This window comes from Macrotis lagotis, chromosome X, assembly GCF_037893015.1.
Source record: "Macrotis lagotis isolate mMagLag1 chromosome X, bilby.v1.9.chrom.fasta, whole genome shotgun sequence".
Taxonomy (NCBI): Eukaryota; Metazoa; Chordata; class Mammalia; order Peramelemorphia; family Peramelidae; genus Macrotis; species Macrotis lagotis.
The window spans coordinates 274,656,166-274,672,865 of record NC_133666.1 but is presented as its reverse complement, the minus strand read 5'-3'; the positions used below and the strand labels follow the sequence as shown (position 1 = coordinate 274,672,865).

The 16,700-nt window shown below is 32.3% G+C and overlaps 1 protein-coding gene across 1 annotated transcript in view; it reads left to right on the top strand.

Moving 5' to 3' along the window:
• PARP8 (poly(ADP-ribose) polymerase family member 8) overlaps window positions 1-16,700 on the top strand; it is a 234,471-nt gene that overhangs the window by 130,751 nt on the left and 87,020 nt on the right. Inside the window, exons 4-6 of the mRNA XM_074206602.1 lie at window positions 6,806-6,895; window positions 7,675-7,745; window positions 15,134-15,211. Of these exons, the coding sequence (XP_074062703.1) occupies window positions 6,806-6,895; window positions 7,675-7,745; window positions 15,134-15,211 (239 nt within the window). The remainder of the gene's footprint in view (window positions 1-6,805; window positions 6,896-7,674; window positions 7,746-15,133; window positions 15,212-16,700) is intronic.

Below are 16,700 nucleotides of genomic sequence, written 5' to 3'. Positions count from 1 at the left end.
TGTTCCAACATTAGTGGATATTTAAAGGAATAATTTGAATTAAATGTCAGTCTGAAGTTTGTTTATATTCAAATTTCCTTTCTTTTTTTTTAAAATTTGTATTTTATTTTATTTTTCCAATTACATGCAATGGTAGTTTTTCAACATTCATTCATTTGCAAATTTAAGAGTTTTTCTGAAAATTTCATCTGTTAAAAAAAGCAGTAAGAATGAAGAAATGTGTACTACTTCACATTAATTCACAAACCACAACACTTCTGCTTCCACAAGCAAACTTCAAGTCTTTTTTCAAGGTAAAGTGCCATATTTATTTTATTCTGACTCATTTAACCTCTCCACTCATCTTCTGCTGTTGTCATAACTATCACTCCTAGATGTGGGCCACTAACACCACCTGTTCACTCAAAGTCTCTATTTTTTCTGAACCTAGGGCACAGGTTTAGCAGCATATCAAGACAATTGAGATGGTCACAATATACTGTAATCTTTGTGTATTTTATGCTCATTTAATATGTATAAAACTATTGACATTTTTATTAGGTTTTTTTAATGTGTCAATAATAAAGTTTTTGAGCACTGAGTTAATAATACCATCCCCCCCCCCCCCCAAGTCTGGTGTGGTTTTTATTGTGAAATTTTCCATAGCATATTGGATGGAATACATATGTTACATTATAGCAGAATTGACTCTATAGTTTGGAGGAATGAAAGACCTCAGAGATATCTAATCCAAGTGAGTCATCTTACAAATGAGAAAACTGAAAACAAGTCAAAAAATGATTTGCCTGTGATTTCATAGGTATTGTCAGGGTTAAGTATTGAACATAGGATCTCTTACTTTGGAACTAGTGATCTTTCCACTATATAATACTTCTTCTCTTAAGCTCTAATTATGTGACTTTTATTGACTCACTTAATTTTGAGATTTGCTGGGGGTAACCATGTAATAACTGTATATAAATTGCCAATGAATTGCAAGTCTGATTTGGTAGAGGGAAATTCCATGTCAGAAACTGAATATATTACAAATCCACATCCTAAATATGGTTTAGGTAATATAGAGCACTCAGTTGCTGAGAACATTATTCTGACAATGACTTAATGCATTTGAGATCTATGATATTTACTACAAAAACAAAACAAACCATCTGACTTGCTTAGCCCACAAGAAATTAGTCTTATATAACCTGAGATTCATTATTTCATGGCATGGAAATTTAGTTAGTTATAAGCATTGTTATGTATCAGACATTGTACTAAGCTCTGCATATGCAAAGAAAGGTAAAATCCATGCAAAGCCCTAAGGAAGTGCATATTCTAATAGAAAAAAAAAACTAGTATTTCTATGCATAAGGTAATGTAAAAGGGGAAAAAATAAGCAGAGTTGGGGGAGGGGGAAGGGGTAGAAAAAGCCTCCTGTAGATAACAGTCCTGAAGGAAGCCATGGAAATTAAAGACTGAGGTGAGGGAACAAAGGATTCCAGGCACATGGGAAAATTAGCTAAAAGCTAGAAGAAAGATGGAGTTAGTTCAAGGAACTATAAGAGGGACAATCTAATTGGATCTTAGAGTGCATGGACAATAAAGGTGAGAAACTCAGAGAAGAGACAGCTTTTAATGACAACCTTTTAATGCTATATAGAACTTCATTTACTTTTTCCTTCCTTCCTTCCTTCCTTCCTTCCTTCCTTCCTTCCTTCCTTCCTTCCTTCCTTCCTTCCTACCAGGTCAAATAGGGTTTTTTTTTTGTCTTTCATTACAGAGACATTTGGAAGCCTATTTTTTTGAGGAGAGGATTAATATGACTACACCTATATTTTTAAGCTATTAATTTGAACAAATGTGTAGAATATAGAATGAAGAGATAATTGAAATGACGAATCAATCCAAAGTACCCTTTAGAGTCATAGCAACTCAAAACCATCAGAATATTTTATTATTGGTAGTGCAGACCAAGGATTCAATGAATTCAAAGCAATACATTTGATGAAATTTCCCCTGAACACAGTCTCCCTTGTAACATCATACTTTAAACCTGTGGTGCCTGCTAGATTTGATCAGCTGATAAATGATTGGGGCATCACTTTTTAGAGCTTGGAGGTGCCTCATAGCTATCTAGATTCTAGGAGAAAGTGAGGATTAGAGAGGTTGAGTGCATTTGTCACATAGCATTAAAATGGTAATAAAGCATAAAGTTGGGGTTTTGAACCCAGTTTCTTTTACTTCAAATTTAGTCACCTTTCTATTACCCCACCAATGCCTTTCAGATGAGATTTCTCCTTCAGCTTGTGCTCTTTGTTGCCTGTGACTCACTAAAGATTAGGACCATTTTGGTTTATCTAAGAAAAACTCTTGCATTCCATTGTTAAATATAAGTTTCTGTATTATCTTAGTTCAATGAGAGAATATTCCATCCATGTTCTTTCCCACAGTAGTGAAATTTTGATAGGAAACTCATTATTTAAAACTCTTCCAGGAACTTGAATACTTCCTGAAATCATAACTATATATGTACACAGAGATCATTGGGAGACTTTCAAGACTTGGAAAATTCTTATTCATTTTTCTTTTGACATTCATTGCTACTATTTCTTTAGTCGCCTTCCTAAATCATTCTTATATTTCCATCTTCAGAGAGAAAATGCAGACATTTTTTACTTTTACTAAAATAAATTGGAAAGGATTTTATTTAAAAGAATATAAGCATTGATTAGATTCCTAGAATTATAAAATATGTTTAGTATAATCAAATAATATGCCCTTTTCCACAAAAGGAATAGGTAAAATATAAAAAGGCATATTGCCAATGATTGATTGAATTGAGATTCCTATTTTAAGGCATCTTAGCTATTCTATTTTGTTTCTTGGATATTACACTTTTCTTGAAATTCAGAACCTTTTGTCTTTCAGTTTTGGTCAGAACTTATACAAAAGTTTAGACCCATTTAAATTAGACCCCAGAAAAATCTGGGATATATATATATATATATATATATATATATATATATATATATATATATATGCTAGAATCATTAAAGTTCAATTCTGACCCCAAATTTAAATGGTAAGGAATTCTTTTTTTCCCCCTTAAATAGATTGTCAATAGTGAGATTTAAAACTAGAAGGGACCTTGGACATATTTTTGTTCAATGCTCTTATTTTAAGATGGGGGAACTGAACCTAAGAGAATATAACTAATTCATCTGGTGGTCATTCAGTTAAGTTAAAGAAGTGGATCTACTTAATCCAGATCCAGTATTCATTCTTCTATAATCTGTTGATTTTTTTCCTCTGGTGCTCTAGGTTATGATAACGATGATAGTAAAAATTAACATTATAAATTAAGATTTTTCAATATATTCTTTCAGAAGTTTTATAGAGAATGAGATTCTTGAAGATCCAGAACCAAACCTAACTGAGCCTGCATTTTTTCAAAACATAAACTTGTTCATTTAAACTGATCCTTTTCCTTTCAGTGCCACTATTGGTTTTATTTTGACATTTTTTGTAGGATTTCTTTTAAAATCGTTTATCATTTCCTACCTTCTTGAATAGATCAACAAATGAATTCAAGGCCATCAGAGTCATCATTATGAATATACATTATCATATTATACACTATTACAGTTCTATATCTGCTTTCTAATTTTTTTCCTTCCTCTGCCCTTAATGTAAGACTTCCAGTTTCCATTACTTCTATGGTAATTGTACCTTCTTCTAACAGGCAGTTGCTTAGCTCCCCCTGTCTTTTTTTTATTGCTATTCCAATCTGCTATAGACTTGAGAATCACATAGTCAAGCTATGGCATGTTATGTTAAATCATTATCAATAAATCACTGAAGGAGGAGTACTTCAGGAACAGAATGTCCAGATCTAATAAAGGGAATTAAAAATTCTATATTTAGGGTTTTGATTTAAGGAATTGAGGTTATTGGAATGATGACCTCTGAATAAGTGGAATATTCTATTTCTTCTTTTTAACTAATTTTGAACTTAAAGCTCCAGTTTGATTCTTGGCCTTTTTCTTGATCAGAAATGTTTTTCTGTTAAAACAAATTGTTTATGTTACTCAAGATCTAAGACAGTACAGATGTTTGTGTGTGTTTTTTTTTGGAAAAAAAAAGTATTGACTTAGATGGCTATCAATTAAAACTCTTGTTCTCACTATACTGACATAATATTATGAGAAATGTTCTCCAGAAGGCTTGTGCTGGTATATTTAGCCAATCTGTATACTTGAGTAGCATTAGTGGAAATGGATACAGTATGCTATTATGATTTTGTGAAGAATGAATAATAATTGCTAATGAATATATATGTATACATGTACATTTATATGAAGCAGAGCAACAGAGAGACCTTTTAAGTTTTATAAGCACTTTATAATTATTTTCTCATTTTTTTTGTTTTCACAACTACCTAAGGATATAGGTGCTTTTATTATCCCCATTTTATATATGAGAAAACTAAGGTACAAAAATTTGCCTAGGTTTACACAGCTAGTAAGTATCTGAGATGGGAATTGAACTTAGGACATTTTGATTCCAAAATTTAGCAGTCTATCATCTATGCCATCATTTACATGAAATTCTTAGAAATAATAACAAATGCATAGCATAAATCCATGATAGAAAATGTAGATTATTAGAACTATATTGAGAGCATATAAGTACTGTTCCTAATAATACTGACCTAGTGTTCCCAAACTTGACCTGATCAACTATGTATGCAGTTTCTTTCCCTCTTGAATCTATCATGTGTCTGTTTACTCTTATATTTTGTGTCTACTTAGTAGAATGTAAATTTCTTTGAAACAGGAAGTTTCGTTTCATCTTGGCATAACCAATAACTAGCACAGTAGACATTCAAATATTACTTAGACCACATGTACACACTTTAAATGCTAACTGGATTTCTTTGGATTCTAATTTTCAAAATGTTGGAAAAAGGTGAGGGTGCTGAGGACTACTAAACATGTTTGGACTTCATTTTTAAATTAAAAAGAAATTGTGAGGCTACTCTACATTCTTATCAAGGGTATTTTAGATGAAAGTACTTATTTCTATAGTCATAGAATTGACTGAAATTTGCAGAAAATATGAAAATTCATCGTTGAGTTTTAAAATTGAACTGATGTAGAAAGGCATAACCTTAGAGACTCTCCTCTCATGGTCTATACTTAAAAACATTTCAAACAAGTTTTAAAATAATTTTTTAAACTTTACTTAAGGCAATGAGGTTAAGTGACTTCCCCAAGGTCACACAGCTAGGCAATTATTAAATGTTTGAGGTCAGATTTGAACTCAAGTTCCTCCTGACTCCAGGGCTGGTGTTCTATCCATTGCACCATCTTGCTACCCCCAATTCCAAACAATTTCTTCAAAGCTATAACACAATAAGGAATGTTGCTCTACATTGAATATTTCTATCAAACAAGGCATAAAACAGTGAGATATGCTTGTCAAAATGGTATCTGCTATTCTGGAAGTTATGAAATGCAAAGTTTAAATGGAAGAGTTATTTCATAGAAATACTGATTGATCTTTGATATGTTTTTGTTTTTGGTGAAACATGGTGGTTGCATCAAATTTTAATCTCAAATGAGGGCTGTGTTTTAAACATAGAAAAAATAAGTTCCAAACTTACTCATAGCTCCTTTTAAACATAACAATTGTCATTATTCACTAATTGTCTGAAGAAAAAGGGAAACATATTGGAATAAAATACATGTTGAATTTCTTTGAAAAAAAGAAAGAAATAGTGGAAAATGAAAGCAAAATTCTAAAATCTGATATGAGAATATTTTACTGTCATTTGCTAATTAAAAGGATTTGAATATCTGTTGTCTATTTTAGATTAAGTGGGAATTGAGTATGTTCTCTCTTAAATTATATAGCAATATAATAATTTTAGAAATTAGATTTAAAATAATTTCTTCATGTTCAATATGCTCAGTGCTCATTAACTTTTTTTTTTAACAATTGTGTTAATGGGCACTTTGGTATTCTTTCTAGATTACCAATTACTAGGGTCTCATGATCTTTCCTCCATGAGACATTAATAGTTGTGATAGCATATTTAGTAAGTCTGGGAAGCTAGTTTTTTTTTTTTAGGGGAAACATGTGGTTCATAAATGCTTAAAACTTAAGAAATACTGTTGGATCTCATAAAAGCTGAATTCTTTTTCTGTTAGCAATGCCAGCATTTTCAAAGTGGTTTTTCATCATTATTTCACACATGACCAGTCAACCTAGCTCAACCTAGTTGTAAATGGAACCATGATATATATTTCTGTTTATGCTTTAGCTAATAATAAAGAAATAAATTGAATGCTTTCAGAAAGTTATTCTGTACAGTAAAAGATATGCTGAAACTATATCTGTTAATTGATTTCTTAATAAATTAACTCTAGTCATGCCTTTAAGTCTAATAGAATTATCTTATTATTCACTTGGACTCACTGTTGAGTGTGGCTAAATTAGAGGTACTTTGTATTTGAAGTTCTTTTTTCCCTATTGCATTTTTTGGTGAAAATCTCTCTAGATTATTTTATAATTCTCATATTTATAGGTATTACTTACATTTTAGTATTCCATTGCATTATTGTGTTTCCCATTCACAAAAAAAATTTTTTTTGGACATTTAAGTTGCTTCCATTTTTTTTGGTGTTACATTTAACAATGCTAAAAATTAATTGAACAGATAACCTTTTGTTTTGACAATACCATATATCCCAATAATAATTATAGAAATGATTGTTAAGAGGCATTTTTTTAATTTTAAGTGATCCCTTTTATTGTGCAGATAATACATATGTTTCAAGTTCGGACAATGATGAAGATGTGCTAGTTACCACCGAGCCAATTCCTATAATTTTCCATCGAATAGCAACAGGTAATATTTTGAATAACTGATTAGTCATTTCCATTTTAATTCAAAATTCATATCAAGTAAAACTGTGAGCTGAGAATCTAGCTATACTTCCCTAATTTCTAGAAGTCATGATTTTAAAAGTAAATAAATTTAAATTCATAAATATAAAAGATGTCTCTGCATTTGTAATTATGCATGTTCTGTTCAAATTTAAGATATTTTGGTGTTGAGAAAAATGTTTACATGATACTTTTGATTGTAGCTTTTCCCCCTTTTTATAAAAACCTGATTTATATGCATTTTGAAAACCCTGCCAAAGAATATCTTGATCTAGATTGAAAAATATATACATAATTTTTCAGAAAATTTCTGTGCTTCTGCATTTATTTATATTTACTGATGTGTGTATGGTCTCTCTCTCTGAATAGATACACACATATTTGTTCAATATATATGTGTTCATTCATATCTTTGACTTAGTTCAGGAATAAATATGTGTGTATATATCTATACATATATATATATATATATTTCTGACTTTATCTGTATTCCTTTTCTTAAAAATAGTGACATATTTTGATATGTTTAGAATTCATAATTGGTCAATGTAGAAATTTAACTTTGGCTTTGTTTTAATGGAAACTTATGAAGCATCAGAAACAACCTACATATCTTATCCTTTTCTAACATGATACAATTTTATTTCTTTGCATAAGTGTATGTGACTGGATGTACTTTTTTAACTATAGAATTTGAACATAAAGATTTATTTCATAACCATAATTAAATTTTTATTTCAGAATTAAAAAAACCCAATGACATTCCATGTTGTTTATCCATAAAATCAAAATTACAAAAGGAAAATGGAGAGGTAAGTAGCTGGTAATTTATACATTTACTTTTTCCTTTAACCTATGCTTCATTTGACTTTCTTTAATTCTGTTAGTTGTTCTTTGATTGTCTTGCATTCCTTCATGTTTGTAGGTCTTACAGTAATTATCTTGGTTGCTTTAGGCTCCATTACTTCTCATTCTTAATCATTTCCCCATTCCTATTCCTTTCTATCTCCATAGCATCTCATTTGACATTTTCATTATCTCTCCATTACCATTATCTTCCTTACCACCGACCAGTAATTTTGCAGGAGCCTCATACATGGCCTTCTTTCTCCACCCTATCTGTTTCAATGGATATTCCAATAATGTTGCTTGAATTAATGTATCTTGAGCATGAATCTAGGCATGTTACCCAGTTGTCAAGATTCTTTTGCTCAACAGTCGCTGACAATGTCAGTCAGGGAGCATTTTTAATGCAGTTACTATGTGCTAAGACACTGGTTTAACAGTGAGATTACAAATAAAGGTAAAAAAAATCCTTACTCCCAAGTTGCTTATAGTCTAATCGGGAAGCACTAGTCCAAATATGTGCAAAATTAAATGGAGATAAGTAGCAGAGGGAAGGCACTAGATTTAAATGGGATCAGCAAGAGCTTTCTTGTAGAAAGCAATATTTTATTTGGCATTTGGAAAGAGCCAAGAAGCTAAGAAAAGGAAGGAGAGTATTTTAGGGATAGGGAATAGTCAGTCAAAATTCCCAGATTCAGTTGATGAAGTGTGTCCTGTTTGGGAAACATTAAGGGAGCCAATGGTCCTGGATTATTGAGTATATGCCATTGAATAAGTCTAGAAAGATCAAGGGTTGGGGATGTATTTAGAGGATTTTGAATATCAAATAGAATTTTTAATAAGCAATATTATTAAGAATATTAATAAGCAATAGGGAATCTCTGGAGTTCATTTAAAAAGCTGACCCTCCACAATCTGGAAAGCCTTCTCACATTAATTCTCTTAACATACTGTTCATTAGCTAACCTGTGCTGTTCTACCCCCCCCCCACATTTCTACAATAATTTCTGTACTCTGTGCAGTAACCTTTGTCTCCTTTACTGTAGAGTTGTTACCCATCCTCTAAACCCACAGTGAAATGCTTTATTGGGTACAAAATCCTTCTGGTCAACATATCCTTTTCTGTGCCCACACAGGACTTAAGTTTATTATGGGAGCCCGTGGATTTGCCTTAACTCATTTTGCTTAGTTATTATTAGCTTTCTTGTTTCTTACTTCACTGATTGAGAGACTGTTTCATTTCTAAACCTTGTATTATTTCTCAGTTACAGCACTGAATCATAAATGTTTGTTTAATGGATGGGTGGGTAAGATTCCATAGATGGAGATATTTGTAATATTGTTCAATGAAATGTATTTGTGTGTGTGTGTGTGTGTGTGTGTGTGTGTGTGTGTGTGTGTGTGACTGAGATAGATAGAGACATGGTAATACAGAAACAATCATACAGAGGGCATAGAGATAGAAGGTTGAGCAGAGTTTTTGTTCTGGTCTTGTTTTCAAGTTTATCCTCTGATTATATACTTATGCATTCTGTGACCCTTGTCAAGTCCGAGGCAGCTTTCTAGGTCTTTAATTTTAAATGCATATAGACATCTTAAACTAATTATATCCAAAAATATAATCCATTATTCCTCTCACCTCCTCCATATCCCTCCTCCTGCATCCACCCAAACTCTTCTCTCATCCTAATTTTGTCATTACTATAGAGGGCACTTCTGCCTCATGACCCCTAGGCTTTTTGTAATCCTTGACTTCTCACTTTCTCAGCCCTCCTCCTTTCAATCTATTGCTAACTAGTTAATTTCTCCTCTTTAATATTTCTATAAAATTTCTCCCATCTGTCAGTACTACCCCTTTTTCATCACCTCACACCTCAACTACTGCAATAGCATTTTGATGAGTCTCTTTATCTCCAGTCTCTAGCTAATCTAGCCCATCTACCATTTAGATTTCTAGTTAATCTTCAATATTTTCTTATAATTTCCAAGATTAAATATTAAATAAATAATGGCATGGAAAATCCTTCATAAAAAATGCTCCTTCTCTACAACACCTTTAGTCCTTTACCTGATTTTCCCTTTTATCCTTTGAGATCCAGAGACATTGGTCTCCCTGCTATTCCTTCCCGCAAGACATGCCATCTCCTCATTGGGCATTTTTTAGGGGATCTTTTTGCAAGGCAATGGGGTTAAGTGGCTTGCCCAAGGCCACATTGCTAGGTAATTATTAACTGTCTGAGACCGGATTTGAACTCAGGTAGTCCTGACTCCAGGGCCGGTGCTTTATCCACTGCACCATCTAGCCACCCCATCATTGGGCATTTTCACTGGCTGTTCCCCTTATGTGGAATGTACTCCTTCTTTAGCCTCTTGGGCTTTCTTCAAATCTTAACCCTAGGCTTTAGAAAAATCACTTTAGTAGCTACATACAGGTCCAAGGATTACTTCTTGCCAAAGGAAATTAGTAAAATTTTAATGGAAGAGTTTGCCTCAGAGGTAGACTTGGAAAGATGGGAAGAATTTCTTTCTTTTAGAAAAATATAAAAGAGAACCATTTTATTTTCCCCTTCCTTCCTTTACATCCTTTCTTCTCTCCAACTGGAAAGAAATTTGTAGAAAAAATGTCACTTATGCATAGTCAAACAGAATAAATTTTCAGATTGATCTTGTGTAAATATGTTTCTCTCACTTTATATGTTGAATCCATCTCTTTCTGGGGGTGTTTAGCAGCCTTCATCATTGTTTCACTGGTTAGTGAATTACCAAAAGTTCTTAGGTCTTTCAAACTTGATTTAACAATGTTGTTATTATATAGATTATTCTACTCATTTCTCTCACTTCCCTCACTTCCTTTCATCAAATCACTTCCCAGGTTTCTCTGAAACCCTCTTTTATATTTTTTATAATCATAAAATTTTAAATTTCACAAATTTTTAAGAATTTATAATCTTTAAGTAAAATTCCAAGTCAAGAGTCTTTAAGTACTTAATATGTACCTTTACTATGTTAAGTATTGTAAATGATCTGAATATGATACCATATATAATCCATAAAAAGCATATTTTCACATTATCCATTATATTTCCCTTCTTGCCCCCAAAAGAAAAGAAAATAAAGGCAGAAAATATGCTTTATTCCCAGACTTGAGACCATCAATTCTCTTATCTGTATGTGAGTCCTTTGGAGTAGTAGTAATCTATGTATACTTTGATACAGAGATATCACCATTAGTATCATAATCCCAAGGAAATTAGGGGGAAGGGGAAGTTCCAAAGGCACAAAATATTTATATCAGCTCTTTTTAAAGTATGTACCTGTATCAAGCAGACTTAATCTTCCTTGGTTAACACTTTATAATATTGCTCAAATTTAAATTGCACTTTATTTTCAGGTCACTTCACACACACACACACACACACACACACACACACACATATATTTTTTTCCCTGAAACTATCACCTTCATAATTTCTTATAGCTAAATAGTATTTTTCTCTCTAATAGAGCATAATTTGTTTAGCCATTCCTTAATGGATGGGTATTTCCTCAGTTTCCAACTCTTAGTCACCCAAAAACAAGCTGTTATATTTTTGTACATATGGGTCCCTTTTCCATTTCATCTTAATTGCTGAATTGAAGGCTATCTTAGTTGAATAATCCTTTGGACATTTTTCAATTTCTTCTCTATAACTGTTGGACCACAACTCTGTTAGCAGTTCATTATATGTTCCTACATTCCCCTCTAGCATTTGTCATTTTACTTTTCTATTATCTCATCTAAATTGATGGAAGTAATTTAGAATTGTTTTAATTTGCTTTTCTCTAATTATTAATGGTGTATGGAATTTTTTTGATAGCAGTAACTTTACTTTCTTCCTTAAAAACTACCTATTCACATGGTAGAATATATTTAAATAAGGGAAGACTATAAACGAAATAAATCTGAAAAGCAATGTCAGAAGAAGACAAGGTGGGAGGCAGAAATACAGTGATTCTGAAGAAGAATGAAGTTGTAAAACTTATTGTCCTGAACATTTTATGGAAAATAGAAGTTTTGAGAGAAAATGACTAATAAGAGAAAGATGTTGCAAAATGGAGTCATCTTCTAAGATGAGCAGTCTTCTGAGATAGAATGATCTAGAGAGAGAGAGATGGCTACTGAAACTTGGTGGGAAAAGAAGTCCAGAGAATCAGGAATAGATAAAAAAAGAATAAAAGATTGAACCTGCTTCATTTTAGCATTTATTAAAAATAGAGATTTCAGGTGACATTAAATTTATATGGCATAATTTTTTTTCAGCCATTTTACAACTGATGGGTTCCTTTTAGGTTCTTGTTCTTTGCCACTTTAAAAAGAGCTGATATAAATATCTTGTGCCTTTGGAATCCCCCCCCCCCAATTTCCTTGGGATTATGATACTAATGGTGCTATCTCTGTATCAAAGTATACATAGATTACTAACTTTGGGGACATAGTTACTGTTTCTTTTCAGAATGCCTCTACTACTTACAATTTCACCAATAGAGTATTCATGAGTATATTTTCATGCTGCCCCCCTCTGAAATTTGACCCTTTTGTGTTCTATTTAATCAATCTAGTGTATTTAATTTGTAATCTTTAGAGTTTTCATAATTCACAGTCCTCTAACTATTACTCATTTGGGAGATTTAAAAAAACTTTGGCTACTGATAGTTTAAAATTCTTTCACTAAAGCTACTTTTAACCATGTGTCAATTTGAGGAGCGGCTCTGTTTTTTTCTTAATTTAGATAACTTCCTAAAATGTGGTATTAGACCCTTTAAAACCTTTTAGTTTTAGGGTATTTTCTAACTCTAAGAACAAACATAATATATTAATCTGGGTTGTGTTCTTTTATTAACTAATCATGTATTCTTAGGATCTGTTGGTGATTTTGATTAATTTCATGATAATTTTTAGGCTAAAGGAAGTCATTGAATGATCTTGAGCAGGACAGTTCCATTCAGTCTTGCACTTACTTTTTGCTACATTTGGGAGATGTACAAAATTTAGAAAAACAAATATGTTGCTTTTAAGAAAATTATTTTGGGGGCAGCTAGGTGGCGCAGTGGATAGAGCACTGGCCCTGGAGTCAGGAGTACCTGAGTTCAAATCCACTTCAGACATTTAATAATTACCTAGCTGGGTGGCCTTGAGCAAGCCACTTAACCCCATTGCCTTCCAAAAACCTAAAGAAAAAAAAATTTAAAAAAAGCAAGTAATTACAAACAGTGGTCAATTAGTAATCTATTATCTACATAGTTGAAGTCTGAATTTGATTAATGGGAGTGTGAAAAGAAGGGGCAAAATAAGAGTCCTTTGGAGATAATTTCTTGATTATAAATCTACCAGAAAAAAAGAATTATTTTTATAATTAATGCATGAGCAAAATGGAGATATTGGAGGGAAAATCATGAATTAATTCAGGACTTGTTCTACCAGCAGATTCCTGAACATTTAAGTCAAAGTAACAGGTAGCTAGCTGGAAATTTGGTGTTCAAGAGTAAGATAAGCTCTAAATATAAAGATTTAGGAATCTCTCTCCATTGACCATTGAAGCAATGAACTTGGATTACATAGGTGGGGAATAAAGAGAATTAAGAACCAGAGTTGGGGTATGTCCAACACTATGCTGAGGCAGAAGTAGGAATAAAATAAGTCTCAATTTAAAAGTCAGGAGACTGAGAAAAAAGAAATCATAAAATTCAAATAAAGAGAAAATACCCAAGAGGAGATGTTGGGAATTGATTTCAAATGCTGCTGAAAGATTAAGAAAATGAAGAATTAGAAAAGAGCATTTACTCAGCTTTAGAAGATCATTAGTTAATTTGGTCAGAACATTTTCATTTGTATACTGATCATGGAAGATATTAGGAATTAATTGAATGGTTAGTGAAGAAATCATGTAGAAGGCAGTAAATACTGACAACTATTCTTTTTAGAAGTTTAGTAGTCAATAAGGACAGAAGATGATATACTGAGAGTTAAGAAAAAGTTTATGAAGAGTGTGTGTGTGTGTGTGTGTGTGTGTGTGTGCGCGCGCGTGTAGGTTCTTATGCTCACAATTGGATGTGTGTTTAAGTAATAGGGGAAATATGAGTATGTTCACCATAAAGAAAAGGAACCAATAGAGAAGAGATGAAAGATGAACGATGTAGTTGTAGATATTTCCAATTTTTATTTTGTAATGAATTAATTCAATGTCTGGTGCTTTGTAGAAGCTTAATAAATCTTTGATGAGTGATTGATCTTATCATTCATTGAGCTAGGTGGATCTATCCAAACAGATGTTTGGACTGAGTCACAAGAAAAAAAAATTGGAATAGATATTTTAGAATGACAGAAAAGGAATTAGATAGTAAAGAACAAATACTATAAGATTGAGTCTATACAAGGAAGATGGAAAAGGACCAGGGAGAGAGGGAAATGCCAAGTTGGATAAAAGGAGACTTCCCTTTGGCTGTCAGTGATTTAGGATGACAGGGATGAAAGAGGCAGGATGTTTGAAAGCAAATTTGGATATTCTAGTCATGAAGCATGAATAGGAAGGAGTAGAAAGAATCTTCCTGAATAAATCAAACCTAGGGTTCTAATTAGAATATAAGTGTGTTGAACTTCCATTAAGCCAGTCCCTTAGGTGGCATTCAGTGATTTGATAGAAACTTGATAGTGGCAGGGGTTACATTAAGCAAATGTTTTCTTATCACCTATCCTCATGAAAGCATTGAGGGGGATAGTACAGCTAGTATTTATACCAAGTTCTAGACTTTTAAAAATTAAAATTGTTCCAGACTTCACAAATGAGACAAAAAAGGAGCTAAACTATTAAATTAAGTATTTTCAGATGTTTAGGTAAGTTAATCACAAATATTTGTCTCTGAAATCTTCTGCTGCCATTTTAGATAAGTGCCCTAAGTTGCTGACCACATTTACCAGTAACCCATGAATGGAAACATTATTTTTTTCTAGAATATAGATAAGTAGAAGGACTAGATTTATGATTTCATAGATCAAAAGAAAAACTCCTACCTATGCAGATTGGCCCCTTTTATGACACCTGCAATGTTAGATTTGCCAACAGTAGTGATCCATTTAACTGACTTTTCTGGAATCAAATAGCCAGGATAGGCTCAGACACAGAAATTGAACCTAATTTACTTGGCTCTAATGTTAGATCTGTTGCTACTAATACCATGGCTACCATTTCTTTTTGGATCTGTCTCTGACTCTCCCCTTTTTTTTTTCTATCTATCTATAGTACTAAATTTTATTTTCAACAGGCAAAATGTGATTTCATTTCCATTATTCTTATTGTAATTATTATTTTTACCTAAGGAATCAAGACAAAGTAGTACAGTGGAAGAAGATTCAGAGGGAGACAATGATTCTGAAGAATTTTATTATGGAGGGCAGGTAAGCAATCCATTCTTTCAGATCCATGACTATTTTAGTGTCTTGGATCATATTCTTGAGTGTGTGAGTGGAAACATCACCGTATTTAGAGTTTTAAGTGCCTGGGATCCATTCTTGGACTGGCATAATCCTTCTATATAAGGCTTATGATCTTTTCCCTCTCTATGTGTTCCTAGGTCAATTGAATTAGAAGGAGAATGAGATAAATTCTTTTTCTTAAATCTTCAGTGTGAGAATTTGTTCCTTGGAAATTGGCTATCACTACAAATCAAGGATTGATTCATTATGTTAATTGTTTACAAATAAAGAAGTGATGGAAAAAATGTTGAGAAGGCAGATTAAACTTAAAAGTGTGTCTTCGGCAGCTAGGTGGCATAGTGGATAGAACACCAGCCATGGAGTCAGGAGTACATGAGTTCAAATTCAGCCTCAAACACTTAATAATTACCTAGCTGTGTGGCCTTGGGCAAGCCACTTAACCCCATTTGCCTTGCAAAAACCTAAAAAAAAAAAAGGCATTGAGCTCCACCCCTTTAAGATCTATTAGTCTCAGGATATTCTCCAGCTCTAAGAACAGATTCAATATATTAACCTGGGTTGCATTCTAGTTTGTTTCTTTTGTTAACTAATCAGGTATTCCTTTAAATTAGGGCCTCATCAGCTCACAATACCCTTTAGAATCTGTTAGAAAATTTGATTAATTTTGCAAGCGTGAATTCTACAATTTACCATTTCACCATCAATTCAGACTCCTTCACAATGTGCACAAATAAAGCTTGTAAATAGACTGGGATTGAATTTTAGCTAACAAATTATTGTCCTTAGAAACACAACTATGAAAAGAATATTAATTATAAATTTGCTTATTGCCTTTTATTTGTGCACTTTAACTGACTCCTATTATATCCTGCTCTATAATGTCATTGGTAAATATCTATTTTATAAATTCTTCAGTCACCTAAAATTAATGAAAGAAAAGCATGAAATTATTAAATACAGTATTTAAAATGCAATAAAATTTGGGAGAATATTCTTACAATTTGAGTCTTAGAACCTGATATAAAGATATTTCTGGAGTCTGGGATGGAAATGGTAGGATTTCAAAGTATAAAATTTTCTGATTTATGACCATGCAAAGACATAATTTATTGATGTTCTCTTGCTGAAAACAATAACTGCTTTAGCAAGTAAGTCAGGTTAAAGTATTGGTGTATCACAACTCAGTTTTCCCTTTTGAAAAAAAAATTAAAAATTGCATGACTGATACTTCTTTATATACATTTTGCAGAAAGGAAATGAAAATGCCTTCTTTTTATGTTTAGAGATTTGTGAAATGTTTCTGACATTGTTATACTCAGTGTTTTGCTTCCTCCTCAAATTCAACTTCTGGGGATAAAGTAATCTTATTTTTAATATTTTATAAAAAGTAATGAATTATTCTAGACCCTTTGTGACTTAAAAAAATTCAAGGCAAATATATTACTGAGTT